General features: G+C 46.3%; 1 protein-coding gene across 4 annotated transcripts in view; it reads right to left on the reverse strand.

Moving 5' to 3' along the window:
- ALDH3A2 (aldehyde dehydrogenase 3 family member A2) overlaps window positions 1–19,090 on the reverse strand; it is a 134,414-nt gene that overhangs the window by 30,357 nt on the left and 84,967 nt on the right. For 3 of the 4 annotated variants that reach the window (XM_063953999.1, XM_063954001.1, XM_063954000.1), the window contains 6 exons: window positions 17,446–17,563; window positions 17,072–17,213; window positions 7,247–7,413; window positions 6,501–6,600; window positions 1,956–2,191; window positions 989–1,105 (listed from right to left, as the gene is read on the reverse strand). In XM_063953999.1, coding sequence (XP_063810069.1) covers window positions 1,025–1,105; window positions 1,956–2,191; window positions 6,501–6,600; window positions 7,247–7,413; window positions 17,072–17,213; window positions 17,446–17,563 — 844 coding nt within the window. In that variant the 3' untranslated portion in view covers window positions 989–1,024. The remainder of the gene's footprint in view (window positions 1–988; window positions 1,106–1,955; window positions 2,192–6,500; window positions 6,601–7,246; window positions 7,414–17,071; window positions 17,214–17,445; window positions 17,564–19,090) is intronic. The other variant, XM_063954002.1, reaches the window with a different exon arrangement.

Raw genomic sequence — 19,090 nt, forward strand, 5'->3', positions numbered from 1 at the left:
TCTATGAAAGGTTGACACTGGAAAAGGTTGACAGGTTCAAATGGTCGACATGGCATTGGGCGTCACACATATGGTTGACACTTTTTTTTTTTTGCATGTTTTTGGACTAATTCCTTTCTTGACTATGCATGTCACAAAATATAACCTTTAGTAACCTTGTGTCATGCGAAACGAGACACTGCGCCCGACGCATAACGGGCAAACGTGCTTCTGCAAATGGTGGTCCCAGATGGAAAAACTATCCACACTAACCCTAAAAATGCAACAACAAAAAAAGTCTCAACGATTTGTGTGTCTGCCAATGTCATGTCTACCTTTTCAACCTGTCAACTTCATAGGTCGACCTTTTGTAAATGTTGACCATATGGGGTTGACCAAATGACTGTCGAACTAAACATTGTTGATCTTCTATACCACACCCACAAAAAAGTACAGTATGTTGCTGCTCTCTTATTCATTGTGTGTCATAAGATACAACTTATTTAAGAGGTTTGATATCCACGAATATTGTTGCAATAGAGAGGCTCAAAATACTGTACAGTCAACTTCCCCCAACAAATTGAATGGAGCATGCACTTCTGGAGATGTCTATCTGCGCTAGAGAATGCATCCCAGGGTTTCCTGATTACAGGCAGATGGTGTTTAATCCGCAAATTGGACACGTTATAAAGGTATCTTGCAACAGTTAGTGTCGGGGAACAAGATATTTCTAGATCCTGTCTCAGGGGCAAGTAAGAAAGACCCAAAGATTTCCTAGAAATAACCTTCCCAAACTCACAATGGAGTCTGTCCCCCCAGGCCACCAAACTCCCGGGTATATGAGCTCAAAAGAGTAAGGTACATGCTGGAAAATGCAGTGGTATGGTTTACTTGGAAAAAAAGAGAATACTACTTTCTGTTTAACATACTAGCAGCTTTCTTGTATAGTTGCATTACAAAAAAAAGGGAGAATCATTTGGCATGCTCCCACACTTTGGGTACTGCATACCTTACTGTAACTGTGACCGCTGCTCCCTGTCATGGCTTACTCATCTTGTTTACCCCACAGTCTCTGAAATGCCATTGCTATCTGTAGCCCTCTGCCTGCCAGTTCCCAGCGGTATTTCTGAGAAAACCCAAAATGGCAAAGTAAGTAAATAAAATAAGGTTCTGAAAAGATATAAATATGGTCATTTTTTACTGAAAGAAATCCTTAAGCAGCAAATGAAATTGCATCAGCCACAATATATATAACGATCATCAGTCAAAGAGCAGGGCTCTGATTTCCTGCAACAGAGTACCTCTAAACCCAAGGGAGCATAATGTGTACAGGTCTTAGGCTACAAAGGCATTAATAAAAGTAGTCCCAACTAAAGGGGTGGCCCCTTACTGCACAGCAAAGAACCATGAATTCATCCAATATATGACCTCTCGTGGCACAGAAGCGAGAGAAGTGAGCAAGTAAGAAGAATATCATACAGTAACCAGCACATCCTCGTCTCCTGTAAATAAGAGCATTTGTGAATTTTAACAGATTTCAGGCATTAATCTGTTGTCATAATAGACTGGCCTGGACACGTAAACTCACTATGGTAAAGAAGCTCACAGCACAATAAGAAATGTAAATCGATATCGGTAACATTACTTGTTGGGGAGGTTTTGGGGCTCACTAGAAGGTAGCGCTGTTTGTTTGCCCCATTGCACAATACAGAAGCTGCACACTTTCAGCTACTTTGAGCTGGCCTGCCACCAAAGGTGTCATTAGAAAAAGTGGGTGATGGCAGGGAGGAGACTATTCAATATTGCTTTGTCTGTGTTATACAGCACTAGCATCTATGCTTTTAAATGCTGATCCTGATGATGTTCTACAGAGTCTGTTTTATTAAGATGTTGCTTCAAAAGTATTAACGGTACCCTCCAAGTACTAAGACTTGTTGGCAGATGGCTATTTACCTTGGAAAAAAATGTAAAATTACCTTTAAAATGACAGCTGCTATCACAGCAACTATAGGCAGGAGCACCAGAGCCAGCTTTTTCTTATTCACCTTCCCCAACAGCAGAAACTTAGCCCACTCCACCTTCTTCTGGCTGAACGGGGGATACCTGAGCTTGTTTACACCTTCCATAGCTAAAGACTTGATGAGGCAAGATCGTTTGTGAGAGAATGTATCAAATGAGTGTTTGCCGTGATAGGCACCCATGCCGCTGTATCCTGGAAAAATAGAAAAACCATATATGTATATTAAAAGGTATACAGTGCAAAATGACCAGAAAAGAAAGAAATGAATGTTGAAAGTAAAAAAAAAACCATTAACCGCAATGATAAAGTCTGAAATCTAAACGAACGTACACAATGTATCAAATGTTCTGTTGGTTTAGCATCTTCTAAATTGAATTTTCAAACATTATCTCTACATACTGTAGCACTGTACCAGTCTGCATTACATTGTTTCTTCAGGTCATTGGATCACTTGACTTTACATAAGGGTTGCCAAACCTATTATTTCTGGCAAAATACATTGTCTCTCTTCTAACATATTGTGGGAGCAATGTATCAAACCTTCTAAAAAGAGTGGAGAAGTTGCCCATAGAACCAATCAGCTTCCAGCATTTATCAACTACCTCTGTAAAATGATAGGTAGATGATCATTGGTTGCTATGGGCAACTTCTCCACTCTTCAGGATTGATATATATGCTCCTATGTCATAGAAAATACTTGTAAGAACATGAGCTTACTATACTACCAATTATATCAGCAACAGGATCAACTTACCAGCCTCTCTGCAGGGGAAGTGCTTTTATGGATTTGTTTTGGGGTTCATCTTACTGTCAACTTGCGGTTATGGATAACTCCTACTGGTGTTACTAGGCCACTGACTGTCAACTACACACCAGGGGGTAAATGTTTGATATGGCACATATTGTGTCTGTAGGGCTCTTCCCACTTCCCCTCTTTGGCGAAGCGGGAACTATTGGCGCTGGGATGTATCAACATCTTCTAGTTATGTATTAACATCTCCGGCAATGCCTGTCCTCGCCCCCAGTGCATCAGCCTAGCGCATCAGGCTGCGTCTCTCGCCCATGCCAGCCCCCTGGACATGAGTGAGATTTCACTATAATAGCTAGATCTTTTATGCAGCCCAGAGCCGGCAGCTACCACAGAGCTGTCCATGCTGTGGTGAATGGCCAATGACACCTGCAGCTGTCGAAATTGATAGCTGCAGGTGTTGGAACGGTCAGCGTCACTGACCATTCATACATTGCACTGCACTGCATATTGGCGTGCTATCATGCAGATAGCAGCGGCTACATAGACAGGAGAGAATCGCCACAGTAGTATATGGAGGAGAAGCGGTATACTGCTTCTACCCCATAATGGAGGATCATACATTCACCGCCAGGTGTAGGAGAGTAGCTGCTGCCACTACCATCAGGCACTTTTACCGGCAACTGGAACAGATCTTCAATTACTGCAGAACTTCTTTGAGTGACAGCGGCTGGTTGTTCCTAACCACTTACTCTAGATCAAGGCTGCAGGTTAGCAAGCGAAGCACTAACACAGGCAACTGAGCTCAACACAGGACCGTTAGAAGGTGGTTATACTCTGTAAAAGGAATGCAGCATATAGGCGCGATGCTAGATCTTCTAAGAATAGTACTTGGTCACCACTCAGAGGCAGTAATGATATTAACATACGTCACACAAAAGGCCAGATGTACTTAAGGAAAAATGCGGCAAAGACCTAAAAACTTCAGTTTTCCTGCTTTGACCACATTTCCCTTATGTGCCAAGCTCCGGAATGCAAGCTGGGATGCAGTGGGTAACTCCATTTGCTGCCATTACCCTATAAGAAGCCTATGGGCTTCTTTCTGCATGTTCCCAGCAACCCCTCACGACTGCCACGTCACACTGCGCAGAAGGACTCCCAGGTTCTAAACCCGGAAACCTTTCTATCAAAAAAGATAGCTCTCATCAGGAAAGCTGTCCTTTGTGAATTACATCGCATTTGTAAGTACATACCAAAATTTTATGTACAAGATGTGTGGTGGAATGTACCGCATTATGGATGTGCTGCTAGAGCAGATTCACTTAAGCACGGGTTGTGTCACCAGCTCTCTTCTACCTGGTGAAGTGCCCATAGCTATTCACTTAGGGACCTGCAATCACCCAGCAAACAGCCCCAAAGCAGCAGTTAACACTGATTTCTTCTTCTTGCACCCTGCAGAATGTAAGGTGCTGCTTGCAGGTTGATTGTGGGTCTCTAATGGACTAGCTCTGGGCATATGATTAGGGAGAAGAGTCAGCGACACAACCCACATCTATTTGAATTTGCCCATAGACTGGAGAATGTGGTTAAATAGGGCTTTGCTGCCACTGTATACAATTCATTACACACAAGCTTGTGGGGGGTAATGCCCGCTCTCTTATATTCAATATATTATAAACGTTTTTCCATTACACTAAAATCCTTGTCACAGATGCAGCCTGACCTCATAATACATGCAAACTATATATATCTATCTCTATAAGTTCCAGTACTGGTCCAGCAAAAAGCTCCCACCAGGTCTGGGGGGTAACCCGCACCGAGATATGTAAACTATAATATAAATCACATAGTTGGGGTGCCTTTCATTATATCTGATTAAACCCTATTTGTAGAGATTCACATATGTATATGTGAAAAAGGATTTGAAGGCTCACAAAGGTGCTACCAACTGGTTTAAACAGGAATGTGAAATCAATTCCCATAGAGAGGGGAAAAGGGAGAGAAACCAGGTGCAATTTAAGGTGCACTCACCCAACTAACAAATTTTAATATAATTGTTATTGTAGAACATGTATATCCACAGCAGTAATATCAAATAAAGGCTTAAATGGGCATTTAAGCCTTTATTTGATATTACTGCTGTGGATATACATGTTCTACAATAACAATTATATTAAAATTTGTTAGTTGGGTGAGTGCACCTTAAATTGCACCTGGTTTCTCTCCATTTCCCCCTCTCTATGGGGATTTGATTTTATATATATATATATGTATATATATATATGTATATATATATATATATATATATATATATATATATATATATATATATATATATATATATATATATATATATATCTATCTCACTTGCTTCAATAGCAGGGCATCTCATGTAGATTAACAGACTGGACATAATGATGTATTCATGTTAGTTTGAAGTTGTTAAAATATTCCCCACATTATCTCCCCTCCCAAAAAATAAAAGAGTTATAGCAGTTATATGTTGTAAATTTTATATAAATGACTAACTATTTTCAGTCAGCAATGGCACTCCAGGTGGATTCAGCATGATTTACCAACGGACGGGATGCCGGCTGTCCATGTCCCAACAGCGGCATCTTGGCCGCCAGAATGTCGGCAGTGGGGCGAGCGCAAAGAGGCCCCTTGCAGACTCTCTGCGCTCGCCACAGGATCTATTCCCACTTTTGCTGGGATTCCAGCTGGCGGCATTATCGGCTGTTGGGATTCCGGCCTCGGTATCCTGACCGGCGGGATCCCAACAGCCGGCAAATTGAACGCATCCCCTCCAGGCGTGCCATCCATGAGTATAGGTCCAAAACAGCAACCTTTACCATAGGTATCGGCAACCTGTGGAACTCCAGCTGCTTTGGAACTACACATTCCAGCAGGCCCTGGTACAGTTTCCTCATTCCATAACAGGAAAACTATGGCAAGGCATGCTGGGACAAGTAGTTCCAAAGCATCTGGAGTGCTACAGGCTTCCCACCCCTGCTTTAGGCCAAACATAAAATAGTAGCCCCACAATACTGTGCATCTTAAAGTAGCACAACCAAGGCAATGGTTACACACTGCAGAGATTACTTTGCATAGAGACAGAATTTACACTATTCTGCAGGAATTACTGACTGCATAACAGTCCTAATTAAATGCTGACTCCATGTTAGTATTTTCTCCACAAAGAAATCAAATTTTCCTATAAAACAGCATCCTAAAAACTACAGAGTGCTATGACTATTCAAGTATAAATATGTAGCAGTATTGGACACTGAAAAGCAGGGGCAAGTTTATCTATGTCTATGTGGAACCAATGTTTCCATTTCTTTACCACAGTGTATGCTTGTTGCAAAATCACACTCAAACCATACTTGCCGACTTTAAATGTCTCCTCTCCGGGAGAAGCCCGGAAGGGCGACACTGCAGGAGACTTCGGGGGGGCTGGGCTATGACATAATTAAGCCCCACACCGAGAACCGTCACAATTTGCGGGTCGCAGGAGAGGGGCGGGGCTAAAATGATGCGATTTGCGTCATTTTAACCCCTTCCCCACCCAACGGGCTCACGTATACAGGTGTTTATCTCTTCATCCTGCCCGCATCACTAGGGTGCGAGCAGGATTCGGGAGACCTGCCTACTCTTTCGGGGGTGCGGGGGGCTACCCCAAAAAACGGCAGCCTCCCGCAGCTTCCGGGAGAGTAGGCAAGCATGACTCAAACACACTTCTAAACTACTCACCAACACCTCCAAATGGTAGTTCCACCACTGTGAAATGCATAAAAACATCATTAGCAGTCACTCCTCCACTTGATGTCTGGGATATCATTTTTTTTATGATCTGAAAGATAAAAAGACCAGAAAAGATTGTGTTACAGGAGTACACATCCCAGCATGCACTGCACCATTTTATGAGGAGACTGAGAGATGTACACAATGCTGGAGAGTTAACTGGGAGTGGTGGCAAAAACGCAGGCTTGTCTCAGCCTATAAATCCATGTGCAGAAAACATGGCACCAGCATCTCAATTCCCACGGGCATTCTGCACAACCACAGGGTTCTGCAGGTGGTTAATTATTGAAGGATCTGTGACCACCGCTGTGTTGTTGTACGAAGTTGCTCGGAACTGCAAAGCCGCTGGTGGGCATCTCAATAAATTTCCAGGCGGCTACAACATTATCATATTTTCGCACACCTGCTGCATATGTGATCGCAGCTGCAAGGGGGGTCAGGCAATTAATTGCCGGTGATGTGCTGGTGGGCATACCACGTTTCAGACTGTTGCATTAATGCAACATTGAAAGTTTTCTTGCCCACTTCTATGGGGACCAAGGCAAAACTTACGATGTATAGTAGATGCACCAACTTGCCATTCTGGAACAATAAGTGATGTCCTTTGTGCTACACTGAATCCCCCCTTCTACAGAGGAATTCCTAAACAGTATTATAAATAATACAATATAATGGCTTACAGTTTCTACAAGTACCTTTTTGTCATTTGCAAATACATAAAGTGCGAGTGGTTTTTCTCTCTGGTTTACAAACTGAATGGCTTCATCCACATTTTTTACTGATAGAATAGGAAGGAGTGGTCCGAAAATTTCTTCTTGCATGATCTTTGAATCCGGCTGCACATCAGTCAGGATGGTTGGTGCTGGAAAAATAATGCTTTTAATGATGGATCTGTGCAGAATTTGGGATCTCACAATTTATATTTTCACAAAGAACCATTAAAATTGAAAGAAATGTAAATATTGTAGCAATGTAATTTAAAGTATCATACACATGACAAGAACACCATGCATTTTGATGCAATTTAGAGATGAAAAAGGTTTACATACTGGCCTATACAGAAGTAGCCTTATTTATCACTATACCATAAGGACACAATGGGGGAGATTCAAATGTTTGAAAAGTCAGTTGGGAGCCTGTTTTTTCCTATCTAATAGACAGGAAAAAACAGACACCCAACCGACTTTTCAAACATTTGAATCTCCCCCAATACCTCCAAAGAAAAAATATGCACATCAAAAACAACAAATTAATTAGATTTTTCATTTGCCATCTCTACATAGTAGACTTGGCTTTGTAACGGTGGAAAAACCGTATGTTGGTAAATAACCTTTTGTAGTCCCTCTGTGACTTGTTTCGATGTCTAGTCTGGAGTTTTGCCTAAGTGCAGATGTGTCCTTATACAATATTGCTGCAGTTTTGCCAAACAGACCCCTCTTGCACAGCAGGTACTGTGAGTCTCTGCTAGCGTCGGTTGTCTTAGTCGTAAGAGGCGTCAGGAGACTGTGCTGATTAATTTGATAAGCAACACTTGTACAGAGAGTTTGAAAAGTGCCTCCGCAGTAAGCACTGTTCCTGGATGCAGATCACCCTTTCTGTTGTGGAACACCAGAGTGGGATAAAGCTAGTAGGGAATCAAAACCACCAGAGACCCTGCAGATCAAGCTTATAAAGTGTTTAAAAACAATTATTACCTAGCACACATTCTCTGCAGGGAGAGTTGCTTAGCACAGTCAGTCACTGCGGAGGGACTTTCTGAACTCCCTGTATATATCGGTGTACGTCTGAGTCTCTAAATCTATGGGGGTCATTCAGAGTTGATCGTAGCTGTTCTAAATTTAGCAAAGGTACGATCATCTTCCCCGACATGCGGGGGGACGCCCAGCACAGGACTAGTCCGCCCCGCATGTCAGTCTGCACCTTCCCCCCCCCCGCACAACTACAAAAGCATCACACAGCGGCGATGCTTTTGTATTTATGGAGTAACTCCCGGCCTGCGCAGCTCCTGCGGCTGGCCGGGAGTTGTTCGTCGCTGCCACTGGCCGCAGTGGCTGTGTGAGACATCACGCAGGCGCCGTTGCCCGCCCCCCTACGGTCAGGCCATGCCTGCGTTGTCCGGACCGCGCCCCCTAAACGGCGGCCCTCACGCCCTGCGACCGCCTCTGCCTGTCAATCAGGCAGAGGCTATCGCTACTAAACAACGACCTTCGGCCTTCTGGCATGCGCCGACGCACTGCGGCACCGGCGCATGCGCAATTCCAACCCGATCGCTGCGCTGCGATAAACTGCAGCGAGCGATCGGGTCGGAATGACCCCCTATATGCAAAGTGCTGCGATGCAGCAGCTGCAGCTTTTTTCCCATTGTGCTTTGTATTCAGTCTCAGTGGCATACAGATATACAAGAGTTGCATATCAAATGAATCAGCACAGTCTCCTGATGCATCCTAGTCATACTTCATTGTGACTAAAACAAATTTTCGTGTAACAATACAAAAATGATGCCTGGCACTAGCAGAGTCAAACAGGATCTGACTGCTCACTCGCGGCAGGCATATCTCGTCACATGGTGTATTGAGGCTAACTGTATGAGGACACATCTGTACAGTATGCGTGATTCGCGTGTGGCTGTGCAGACTCATTGTATCCATAATGTAGCTTTGTTCCATTTCATACTGCACTTCATATTGTACTTTTCTACAGATACGTACTGCATATGGGGCCTAATTAAGTAATGATTGCAAATTCTGATAATTAGCAGAATTTACTATCCTTTTCCTAGCCTGCTGGGAGCCGCCCATTGCTGGACAAGGCCCCCCAGCATGCTGACCGGCGCCTCCCCCCATTAAAGAAGAAGAATTGCGAACACATTGCAATTTGTGCTTGTTAGCCGAAACTAGGGACGAATCCTGCCAGTGCAGCTGAGCTGCACCCGCAGGCATCTCTCCGCCATGTTCTCGATTGCAGCGGCTGCACTTGACGTCAAACAGCTGCCGTGATCATGCGTCTCCTTCCTGGAAACAGAGCGTTGATCACTCCCCCCGCGACCACCTCTGCCTAATTGACAGGCAGAGGTGATCGCATTTTCTGCACCTACCCGCAGTAAATGCTGGCTCATGCACAGAACAGGCTTTTCTCTGACGTCCTAGTGGATGCTGGGAACTCCGTAAGGACCATGGGGAATAGACGGGCTCCGCAGGAGTCTGGGCACTCTAAAAGAAAGATTAGGTACTATCTGGTGTGCACTGGCTCCTCCCTCTATGCCCCTCCTCCAGACCTCAGTTAGAATCTGTGCCCGGCCAGAGCTGGGTGCTCCTAGTGGGCTCTCCTGAGCTTGCTAGAAAAGAAAGTATTTGTTAGTTTTTTTTATTTTCAGTGAGATCTGCTGGCAACAGACTCACTGCTACGTGGGACTGAGGGGAGAGAAGCAAACCTACCTGCTTGCAGCTAGCTTGTGCTTCTTAGGCTACTGGACACCATTAGCTCCAGAGGGTTCGAACACAGGGCCTGACCTCGATCGTCCGTTCCCGGAGCCGCGCCGCCGTCCCCCTTGCAGAGCCAGAAGACAGAAGAGAATCGATAAAATAGGCGGCAGAAGACTCCTGTCTTCATTAAGGTAGCGCACAGCACCGCAGCTGTGCGCCATTGCTCCCACAGCACACCACACACTCCGGTCACTGTAGGGTGCAGGGCGCTGGGGGGGGGGGCACCCTGGGCAGCAATTATAATACCTTTTGGCACTTAAAATACACATAATACAGTCTGAAAACTGTATATGTGTAAAAAAAAACGCCATTAAGTTACATAAAACGCGGGACAGAAGCCCGCCGCTGAGGGGGCGGGGCCTTCTTCCTCAGCACACCAGCGCCATTTTCCCTTCACAGCTCCGCTGGAAGCAGCTCCCCAGGCTCTCCCCTGCAGTATCCTGATACAAGAAGGGTAAAAAAGAGAGAGGGGGCACATAAATTTAGGCACAAATAAGATATTTAAGCAGCTATTGGGTAAATCACTTTTTATAGTGTAAATCCCTGTGTTATATAGCGCTGTGGTGTGTGCTGGCATACTCTCTCTCTGTCTCCCCAAAGGACTTTGTGGGGTCCTGTCCTCAGTCTGAGCATTCCCTGTGTGTGTGCGGTGTGTCGGTACGGCTGTGTCGGCATGTTTGATGAGGAGGGTTACGTGGAGGCAGAGCAGGGGCAGATAAGTGTGGTGTCGCCCCCGACGGGGCCGACACCTGATTGGATGGATATGTGGAAGGTCTTAACTGACAGTGTCAACTCCTTACATAAAAGGTTCGATGACGCAGCAGCCTTGGGACAGCCGGGGTCTCAGCCCGCGCCTGCCCAGGCGACTCAGAAGCCGTCAGGGGCTCATAAACGCCCGCTAGCTCAGATGGTAGACACAGATGTCGACACGGAGTCTGACTCCAGTGTAGATGAGGATGAGACAAATGTACAGTCTACAAAAGCCATCCGATGCATGATTACTGCAATGAAAGATGTATTGCACATTTCTGACATTAACCCGGTTACCACCAAGAGGGGTATTATGTTTGGGGAGAAAAAGCAGCCAGTGACTTTTCCCCCATCTGATGAATTAAATGAATTGTGTGAAGAAGCATGGAGTTCCCCTGATAAGAAACTAGTGATTTCTAAGAGGTTACTGATGGCGTACCCTTTCCCGCCAACGGATAGGTTACGTTGGGAAACATCCCCTAGGGTGGACAAGGCGCTAACACGCTTACCTAAAAGGGTGGCACTGCCGTCTCAGGATACGGCCGCCCTAAAGGAGCCTGCGGATAGAAAGCAGGAAGCTATCCTGAAGTCTGTGTATACACACTCTGGTACTCTACTGAGACCTGCTATTGCTTCAGCCTGGATGTGTAGTGCTGCAGCAGCATGGACTGATTCCCTGTCAGACAACATTGGTTCCCTCGACTGGGATACGGTTTTGCTAACCCTCGAACATATAAAAGACGTAGTCTTATATATGCGGGATGCCCAGAGGGACATTTGCCTGCTGGCATCTAGAATTAATGCAATGTCCATTTCTGCCAGGAGAGTATTATGGACTCGGCAGTGGACAGGTGATGCTGATTCTAAAAAACACATGGAGGTTTTGCCTTATAAGGGTGAGGAATTGTTTGAGGACGGTCTCCCGGACCTGGTATCCACAGCAACTGCTGGGAAGTCGACTTTTTTACCTCAGGTTCCCTCACAGCCTAAGAAAGCACCGTATTATCAAGTACAGTCCTTTCGGCCTCAGAAAGGCAAGCGGGTCAGAGGAGCATCCTTTCTGGCCAGAGGCAAGGGTAGAGGAAAGAAGCTGCACCAGGCAGCCAGTTCCCAGGAACAAAAATCCTCCCCTGCTTCCACTAAGTCCACCGCATGACGTTGGGGCTCCACAGGCGGAGCCAGGTGCGGTGGGGGCGCGTCTCCGAAACGTCAGCAACCAGTGGGTTCGCTCACAGGTGGATCTCTGGGCTGTACAAATTGTATCTCAGGGATACAAACTGGAGTTCGAGGCGACTCCCCCTCGCCGTTACCTCAAATCAGCCTTGCCAGCTGCTCCCAGGGAAAGGGAGGTAGTACTGGCGGCAATTCACAAGCTGTACCTCCAGCAGGTGATAATCAAGGTCCCCCTCCTTCAACAGGGAAGGGGTTACTATTCCACAATGTTTGTGGTACCGAAACCGGACGGTTCGGTGAGACCCATTCTGAATTTAAAATCCTTGAACACTTATATAAAGAAGTTCAAGTTCAAAATGGAATCGCTCAGGGCGGTTATGGTGTCGCTGGACATCAAGGATGCTTACTTGCATGTCCCCATTTACCCACCTCACCAGGAATACCTCAGGTTTGTGGTACAGGACTGTCATTACCAATTCCAGACGTTACCGTTTGGTCTCTCCACGGCACCGACAATATTTACCAAGGTAATGGCCGAAATTATGATACTCCTTCGGAAGAAGGGAGTTATAATTATCCCGTACTTGGACGATCTCCTCATAAAGGCGAGGTCCAGAGAGCAGTTGTTGGTCAGCGTAGCACTCTCTCAGGAAGTGTTGCAACAGCACGGCTGGATTCTGAATATCCCAAAGTCGCAGCTGATTCCTGCGACGCGTCTGCTTTTCCTGGGCATGATTCTGGACACAGAACAGAAGAAGGTGTTTCTCCCGGTGGAGAAGGCCAAGGAATTGTCATCTCTGGTCAGGGACCTCCTGAAACCAAAACAGGTGTCGGTGCATCACTGCACGCGAGTCCTGGGAAAGATGGTGGTTTCTTACGAAGCAATTCCCTTTCGGCAGGTTCCATGCAAGGATCTTTCAGTGGGATCTGTTGGACAAATGGTCCGGATCGCATCTTCAGATGCATCGGTTGATCACCCTGTCCCCAAGGGCCAGGGTGTCTCTGCTGTGGTGGCTGCAGAGTGCTCATCTTCTCGAGGGCCGCAGGTTCGGCATACATGACTGGGTCCTGGTGACTACGGATGCAAGCCTCCGAGGATGGGGGGCAGTCACTCAGGGAAGAAACTTCCAAGGACAGTGGTCAAGTCTGGAGACTTCACTACACATAAATATACTGGAACTAAGGGCCATTTACAACGCCCTGAGTCAAGCAGAGCCTCTGCTTCGAAACCACCCAGTACTGATTCAGTCAGACAACATCACGGCGGTCGCCCATGTAAACCGCCAGGGCGGCACGAGAAGCAGGATGGCAATGGCAGAAGCCACAAGGATTCTCCGATGGGCGGAGAATCACGTGCTAGCACTGTCAGCAGTGTTCATTCCGGGAGTGGACAACTGGATAGCAGACTTCCTCAGCAGGCATGACCTCCACCCGGGAGAGTGGGGACTTCATCAAGAAGTCTTCACACAGATTGTAAATCGCTGGGAACTGCCACGGGTGGACATGATGGCGTCCCGCCTCAACAAAAAGCTAAAAAAATATTGCGCCAGGTCAAGGGACCCTCAGGCGATAGCTGTGGACGCACTAGTGACACCGTGGGTGTACCAGTCGGTTTATGTGTTCCCTCCTCTTCCTCTCATACCCAAGGTACTGAGGATAGTAAGAAAGAGAGGAGTAAGAACTATACTCATCGTTCTGGATTGGCCAAGAAGAACTTGGTACCAAGAACTACAAGAAATGATCTCAGAGGACCCATGGCCTCTGCCTCTCAGACAGGACCTGTTACAGCAGGGGCCCGGTCTGTTCCAAGACTTACCGGGGCTGCGTTTGACGGCATGGCGGTTGAACGCCGGATCCTAACGGAAAAGGGCATTCCAGATTAAGTGATTCCTACGCTGATAAAAGCTAGGAAGGATGTGACAGCAAAGCATTATCACCGCATATGGCGGAAATATGTCGCTTGGTGTGAGGCCAGGAAGGCCCAACAGAGGAATTCCAGCTGGGTCGATTTCTGCACTTCCTACAGTCAGGGGTGACTATGGGCCTAAAATTGGGGTCCATAAAGGTCCAGATTTCGGCCCTATCTATTTTCTTTCAAAAAGAACTGGCTTCACTGCCTGAAGTTCAGACGTTTGTAAAGGGAGTGCTGCATATTCAGCCCCCTTTTGTACCTCCAGTGGCACCAGCCAGTATCTGATCTTCCATATGGACAGGGCAGAATTGAGGACTCGTCCCCAATTTCTCCCAAAGGTGGTATCAGCGTTTCATTTGAACCAACCTATTGTGGTGCCTGCGGCTACTCGGGACTTGGAGGATTCCAAGTTGCTGGACGTAGTCCGTGCTTTGAAAATTTATGTTTCCAGGACGGCTGGAGTCAGGAAAACGGACTCGCTATTATCCTGCATGCACCCAACAAGCTGGGTGCTCCTGCTTCAAAGCAAACTATTGCTCGCTGGATCTGTTGCACGATTCAGCTGGCACATTCTGCGGCTGGACTGCCGCATCCTAAATCAGTAAAAGCCCATTCCACAAGGAAGGTGGGCTCTTCTTGGGCGGCTGCCCGAGGGGTCTCGGCTTTACAGCTTTGCCGAGCAGCTACTTGGTCGGGTTCAAACACATTTACTAAATTCTATAAGTTTGATACCCTGGCTGAGGAGGACCTTGAGTTTGCTCATTCGGTGCTGCAGAGTCATCCGCACTCTCCCGCCTGTTTGGGAGCTTTGGTTTAATCCCCATGGTCCTTACGGAGTTCCCAGCATCCACTAGGACGTCAAAGAAAATAAGAATTTACTCACCGGTAATTCTATTTCTCGTAGTCCGTAGTGGATGCTGGGCGCCCGTCCCAAGTGCGAACTCTCTGCAATACATGTATATAGTTATTGCTTCACTAAAGGGTTATTGTTATGAGCCATCCGTAAAAGGAGGCTCAGTTGTTGTTCATACTGTTAACTGGGTATGGTTATCACAAGTTGTATAGTGTGATTGGTGTGGCTGGTATGAGTCTTACCCTGGATTCCAAATCCTTTCCTTGTTGTGTCAGCTCTTCCGGGCACAGTTTCCCTAACTGAGGTCTGGAGGAGGGGCATAGAGGGAGGAGCCAGTGCACACCAGATAGTACCTAATCTTTCTTTTAGAGTGCCCAGTCTCCTGCGGAGCCCGTCTATTCCCCATGGTCCTTACGGAGTTCCCAGCATCCACTACGGACTACGAGAAATAGAATTACCGGTGAGTAAATTCTTATTTTTCCTGAATTAGGCCCATGGTTCATAAAGTGCCACAGTGGGAAAAAAATGGTACACATAAAACAGGGACATACAATACAAATGCAGGCATAAATAAGAATGAGTGCCATACAATCTAGAGTGAAAACGTTTGAGCATACCCAAGAGGAGTGATCGTGGCTCTAAGTGGTAATGGGTATAGAATGGATGGTACACCAGTGTCTGTAGTACAGGTGGGGGGAGGAGGATTGGCTTTACTAAAGAGAAAAGTTTCCAGTGAGCATCTAAATATTTTGAGATTATAGCTGAGCTGTATGTAAAGGTGGGTACACACTGATCGATATATCTGCCGATCAATTGATCGGCAGATATATCTATGGACGGAACAGGCAGTGTGCTGTGCGTACACACTGCCCGATCTGACGGGGACTGACGTCATGAACTGGGCGGGCGTGTACACACGCCTGCCTAGTTCAGCTGTCAATCACCGCCGGCTGCCACATCATGCCGACCGCCTGTACACACAGCGATGCACCAATATACACCGGTAGATATATTGGCTGTCGGCTGTGGTGCGGGGCAGACGCGATATGTCTGTGAACGACGGCGTTCACAGACATATCGCCCATACACACTGGCCGACGGACCCGCGATATATCGGTCGTTCAAGAGAACAGCCGATATATCGGCCAGTGTGTACCCACCTTTAGTCTGCATAGGTACTCTCAGAAAATGCCATCAGTAATCAGTATACCTGGATGTTTTTAAGTGAGGGGTCAGTCTTGATGCATCTGGTAGAGTTTGTGAAAACCCTTGCATTATTGCAGTACCTGCATAAGCCAGCACGTGCTACACTACTTTCAACATTACTTACTGCTTTTAATAACATTATCTGCACAAACTGTAAAATGCTATCACTGGCTGAATAGTCAATTACATGAAAAAAGGTACTGTATACCTAAAAGTGGACACTTTGCACTCAATTCTGAAAATACCCGCGGTGCAGGGCACTTCCTAGTCCACAGGTTCTCAAACTCAGTCCTCAGGTCTACCCACAGAATCGCAAGTACAATAATTAGCTCCACCTGCGGACCTTTTAATATGTGTTACCTGTGCACCTGCTGGTTTACCTACAAAACATGCACTGTGTGGGGTCCTGAGGACCGAGTTTGAGAACCTGTGTCCTAGTCAAATGAAGGACAGAAAATTACTGCATCTTTTTTCTTGCACTCCAAGAGCCGGTCTGATTTTTCCTAAAACCGTTATTTTTAGTAAAAATTATAGGGACTTGCTCTGGCGGGTGTAGTATGGTATGCCGACAGTGTGGCGGGTGCAAATGAGCCCCTTGCGGGCTCGCTGCACTCGCCACGCTGCGGGCACGGTGGCGCGCTATGCGCGCCACACTTTTATTCTCCCTCCAGGGGGGTCGTGGACCCCCACAAGGGAGAATAAGTGTCGGTATGCCAGCTGTCGGGATTCCGGCGCCAGTATACTGTGCGCCGGGATCCCGACAGCCGGCATACTGAAGACCACCCGCTCTGGCTCCCTTGCGACACCCCCCCAAATGAGTAATTAAGCAAGTGAAAGTGTCCAAATAGTTTAATTAGTCCTGAAATACTCACCTTCCAAAGTGGCATTTTCTCCACACTGGAAAGATGTCTGTGAGCCGTGGAGACCACCAGACCGGTAAGTATCAGACTTTTTTTTTTTCTCGCACTGCTACTTTTTTAAAGCAGAAAATCAAGTGTGCTTTTTTTAAAATTTGGATACCGCAGGTATGGGGAGCACACATATCCACTGTAATCCAAAATTGGGCGTGAGGTCTGCAAGGTTTTTTTTTGTGGGCAAACCTCACGCACAATTGGATACCGCCCATAGTGACAATATAACATACCTATATAACAGGTGGCCTCGTCATGTTCCCCTCCAATAGCGGCCTTCTGCCCTTCCATTAAACCAACCACACGCTTGAAATGACGTTTATTAATGATCCTTTCATAATCTGCAGAGTTCTTGGGGTTATCACCATAAAACTCCTGGCAACAAACACAAAAGTTATGACAGATTTACATCTTGACAGCACAGACTATAGCCAATGTAACATTTTATAACATTCAGATTTATATGCCTGCATAAATAAAAAATGCCTAAATTATAATAGACATTAGGCCTATTTATTATTTACAGTCCTCAATACACTGAATGTTGATATTACAAAGAGCAAAAGCCACAGAGCACAGGATTGGAAAATGTATCATTGCGGCATACCTTTAATGTTTCCTTGATCTTTTCTACCAATTTACTTTGGATGGACTTGTCACACAAGACATAATCAGGAGCAATGCATGTCTGACCACAGTTGACAAACTTTCCCCAAGTAATACGTCTAGAAATAAAAAAAATATTGCATTTAATATAAAAATAAGAATTTACTTACCGATAATTCTATTTCTCATAGTCCGTAGTGGATGCTGGGAACTCCGTAAGGACCATGGGGAATAGCGGCTCCGCAGGAGACTGGGCACAAAAAGTAAAAGCTTTAGACTAGCTGGTGTGCACTGGCTCCTCCCCCTATGACCCTCCTCCAAGCCTCAGTTAAGATACTGTGCCCGGACGAGCGTACGTAATAAGGAAGGATCTTGAATCCCGGGTAAGACTCATACCAGCCACACCAATCACACCGTACAACTCGTGATCTGAACCCAGCTAACAGTATGATAACCGTAGGAGCCTCTGAAAAGATGGCTTCCAACAATAAACAACCCGATTTGTTTGTAACAATAACTATATACAAGTATTGCAGACAATCCGCACTTGGGATGGGCGCCCAGCATCCACTACGGACTATGAGAAATAGAATTATCGGTAAGTAAATTCTTATTTTCTCTGACGTCCTAGTGGATGCTGGGAACTCCGTAAGGACCATGGGGATTATACCAAAGCTCCCAAACGGGCGGGAGAGTGCGGATGACTCTGCAGCACCGAATGAGAGAACTCCAGGTCCTCCTCAGCCAGGGTATCAAATTTGTAGAATTTAGCAAACGTGTTTGCCCCTGACCAAGTAGCTGCTCGGCAAAGTTGTAAAGCCGAGACCCCTCAGGCAGCCGCCCAAGATGAGCCCACCTTCCGTGTGGAATGGGCTTTTACAGATTTTGGCTGTGGCAGGCCTGCCACAGAATGTGCAAGTTGAATTGTACTACAAATCCAACGAGCAATCGTCTGCTTAGAAGCAGGAGCACCCAGCTTGTTGGGTGCATACAGTATAAACAGCGAGTCAGATTTTCTGACTCCAGCCGTCCTGGAAACATATATTTTCAGGGCCCTGACTACGTCCAGCAACTTGGAGTCCTCCAAGTCCCTAGTAGCCACAGGTACCACAATAGGTTGATTCATGTGAAACGCTGAAACCATCTTAGGGAGAAATTGAGGACGAGTCCTCAATTCCGCCCTATCCGAATGAAATATCAGGTAAGGGCTTTTATAGGATAAAGCCGCCAATTCTGATACGCGCCAGGCTGAAGCCAGGGCCAACAGCATTACCACTTTCCATGTGAGATATTTCAAATCCACTGTGGCAAGTGGTTCAAACCAATGTGATTTTAGGAACCCTAAAACTACATTGAGATCCCAAGGTGCCACTGGAGGCACAAAAGGAGGCTGTATATGCAGTACCCCTTTGACAAACGTCTGAACTTCAGGCACTGAAGCCAGTTCTTTCTGGAAGAAGATCGACAGGGCCGAAATTTGAACCTTAATGGATCCTAATTTTAGGCCCATAGACAATCCTGCTTGCAGGAAATGTAGGAAACGACCCAGTTGAAATTCCTCCGTAGGGGCCTTCTTGGCCTCACACCACGCAACATATTTTCGCCAAATGCGATGATAATGTTTTGCAGTTACATCCTTCCTGGCC

The sequence above is a fragment of the Pseudophryne corroboree genome, chromosome 2 (assembly GCF_028390025.1).
Source record: "Pseudophryne corroboree isolate aPseCor3 chromosome 2, aPseCor3.hap2, whole genome shotgun sequence".
Lineage (NCBI taxonomy): Eukaryota > Metazoa > Chordata > Amphibia > Anura > Myobatrachidae > Pseudophryne > Pseudophryne corroboree.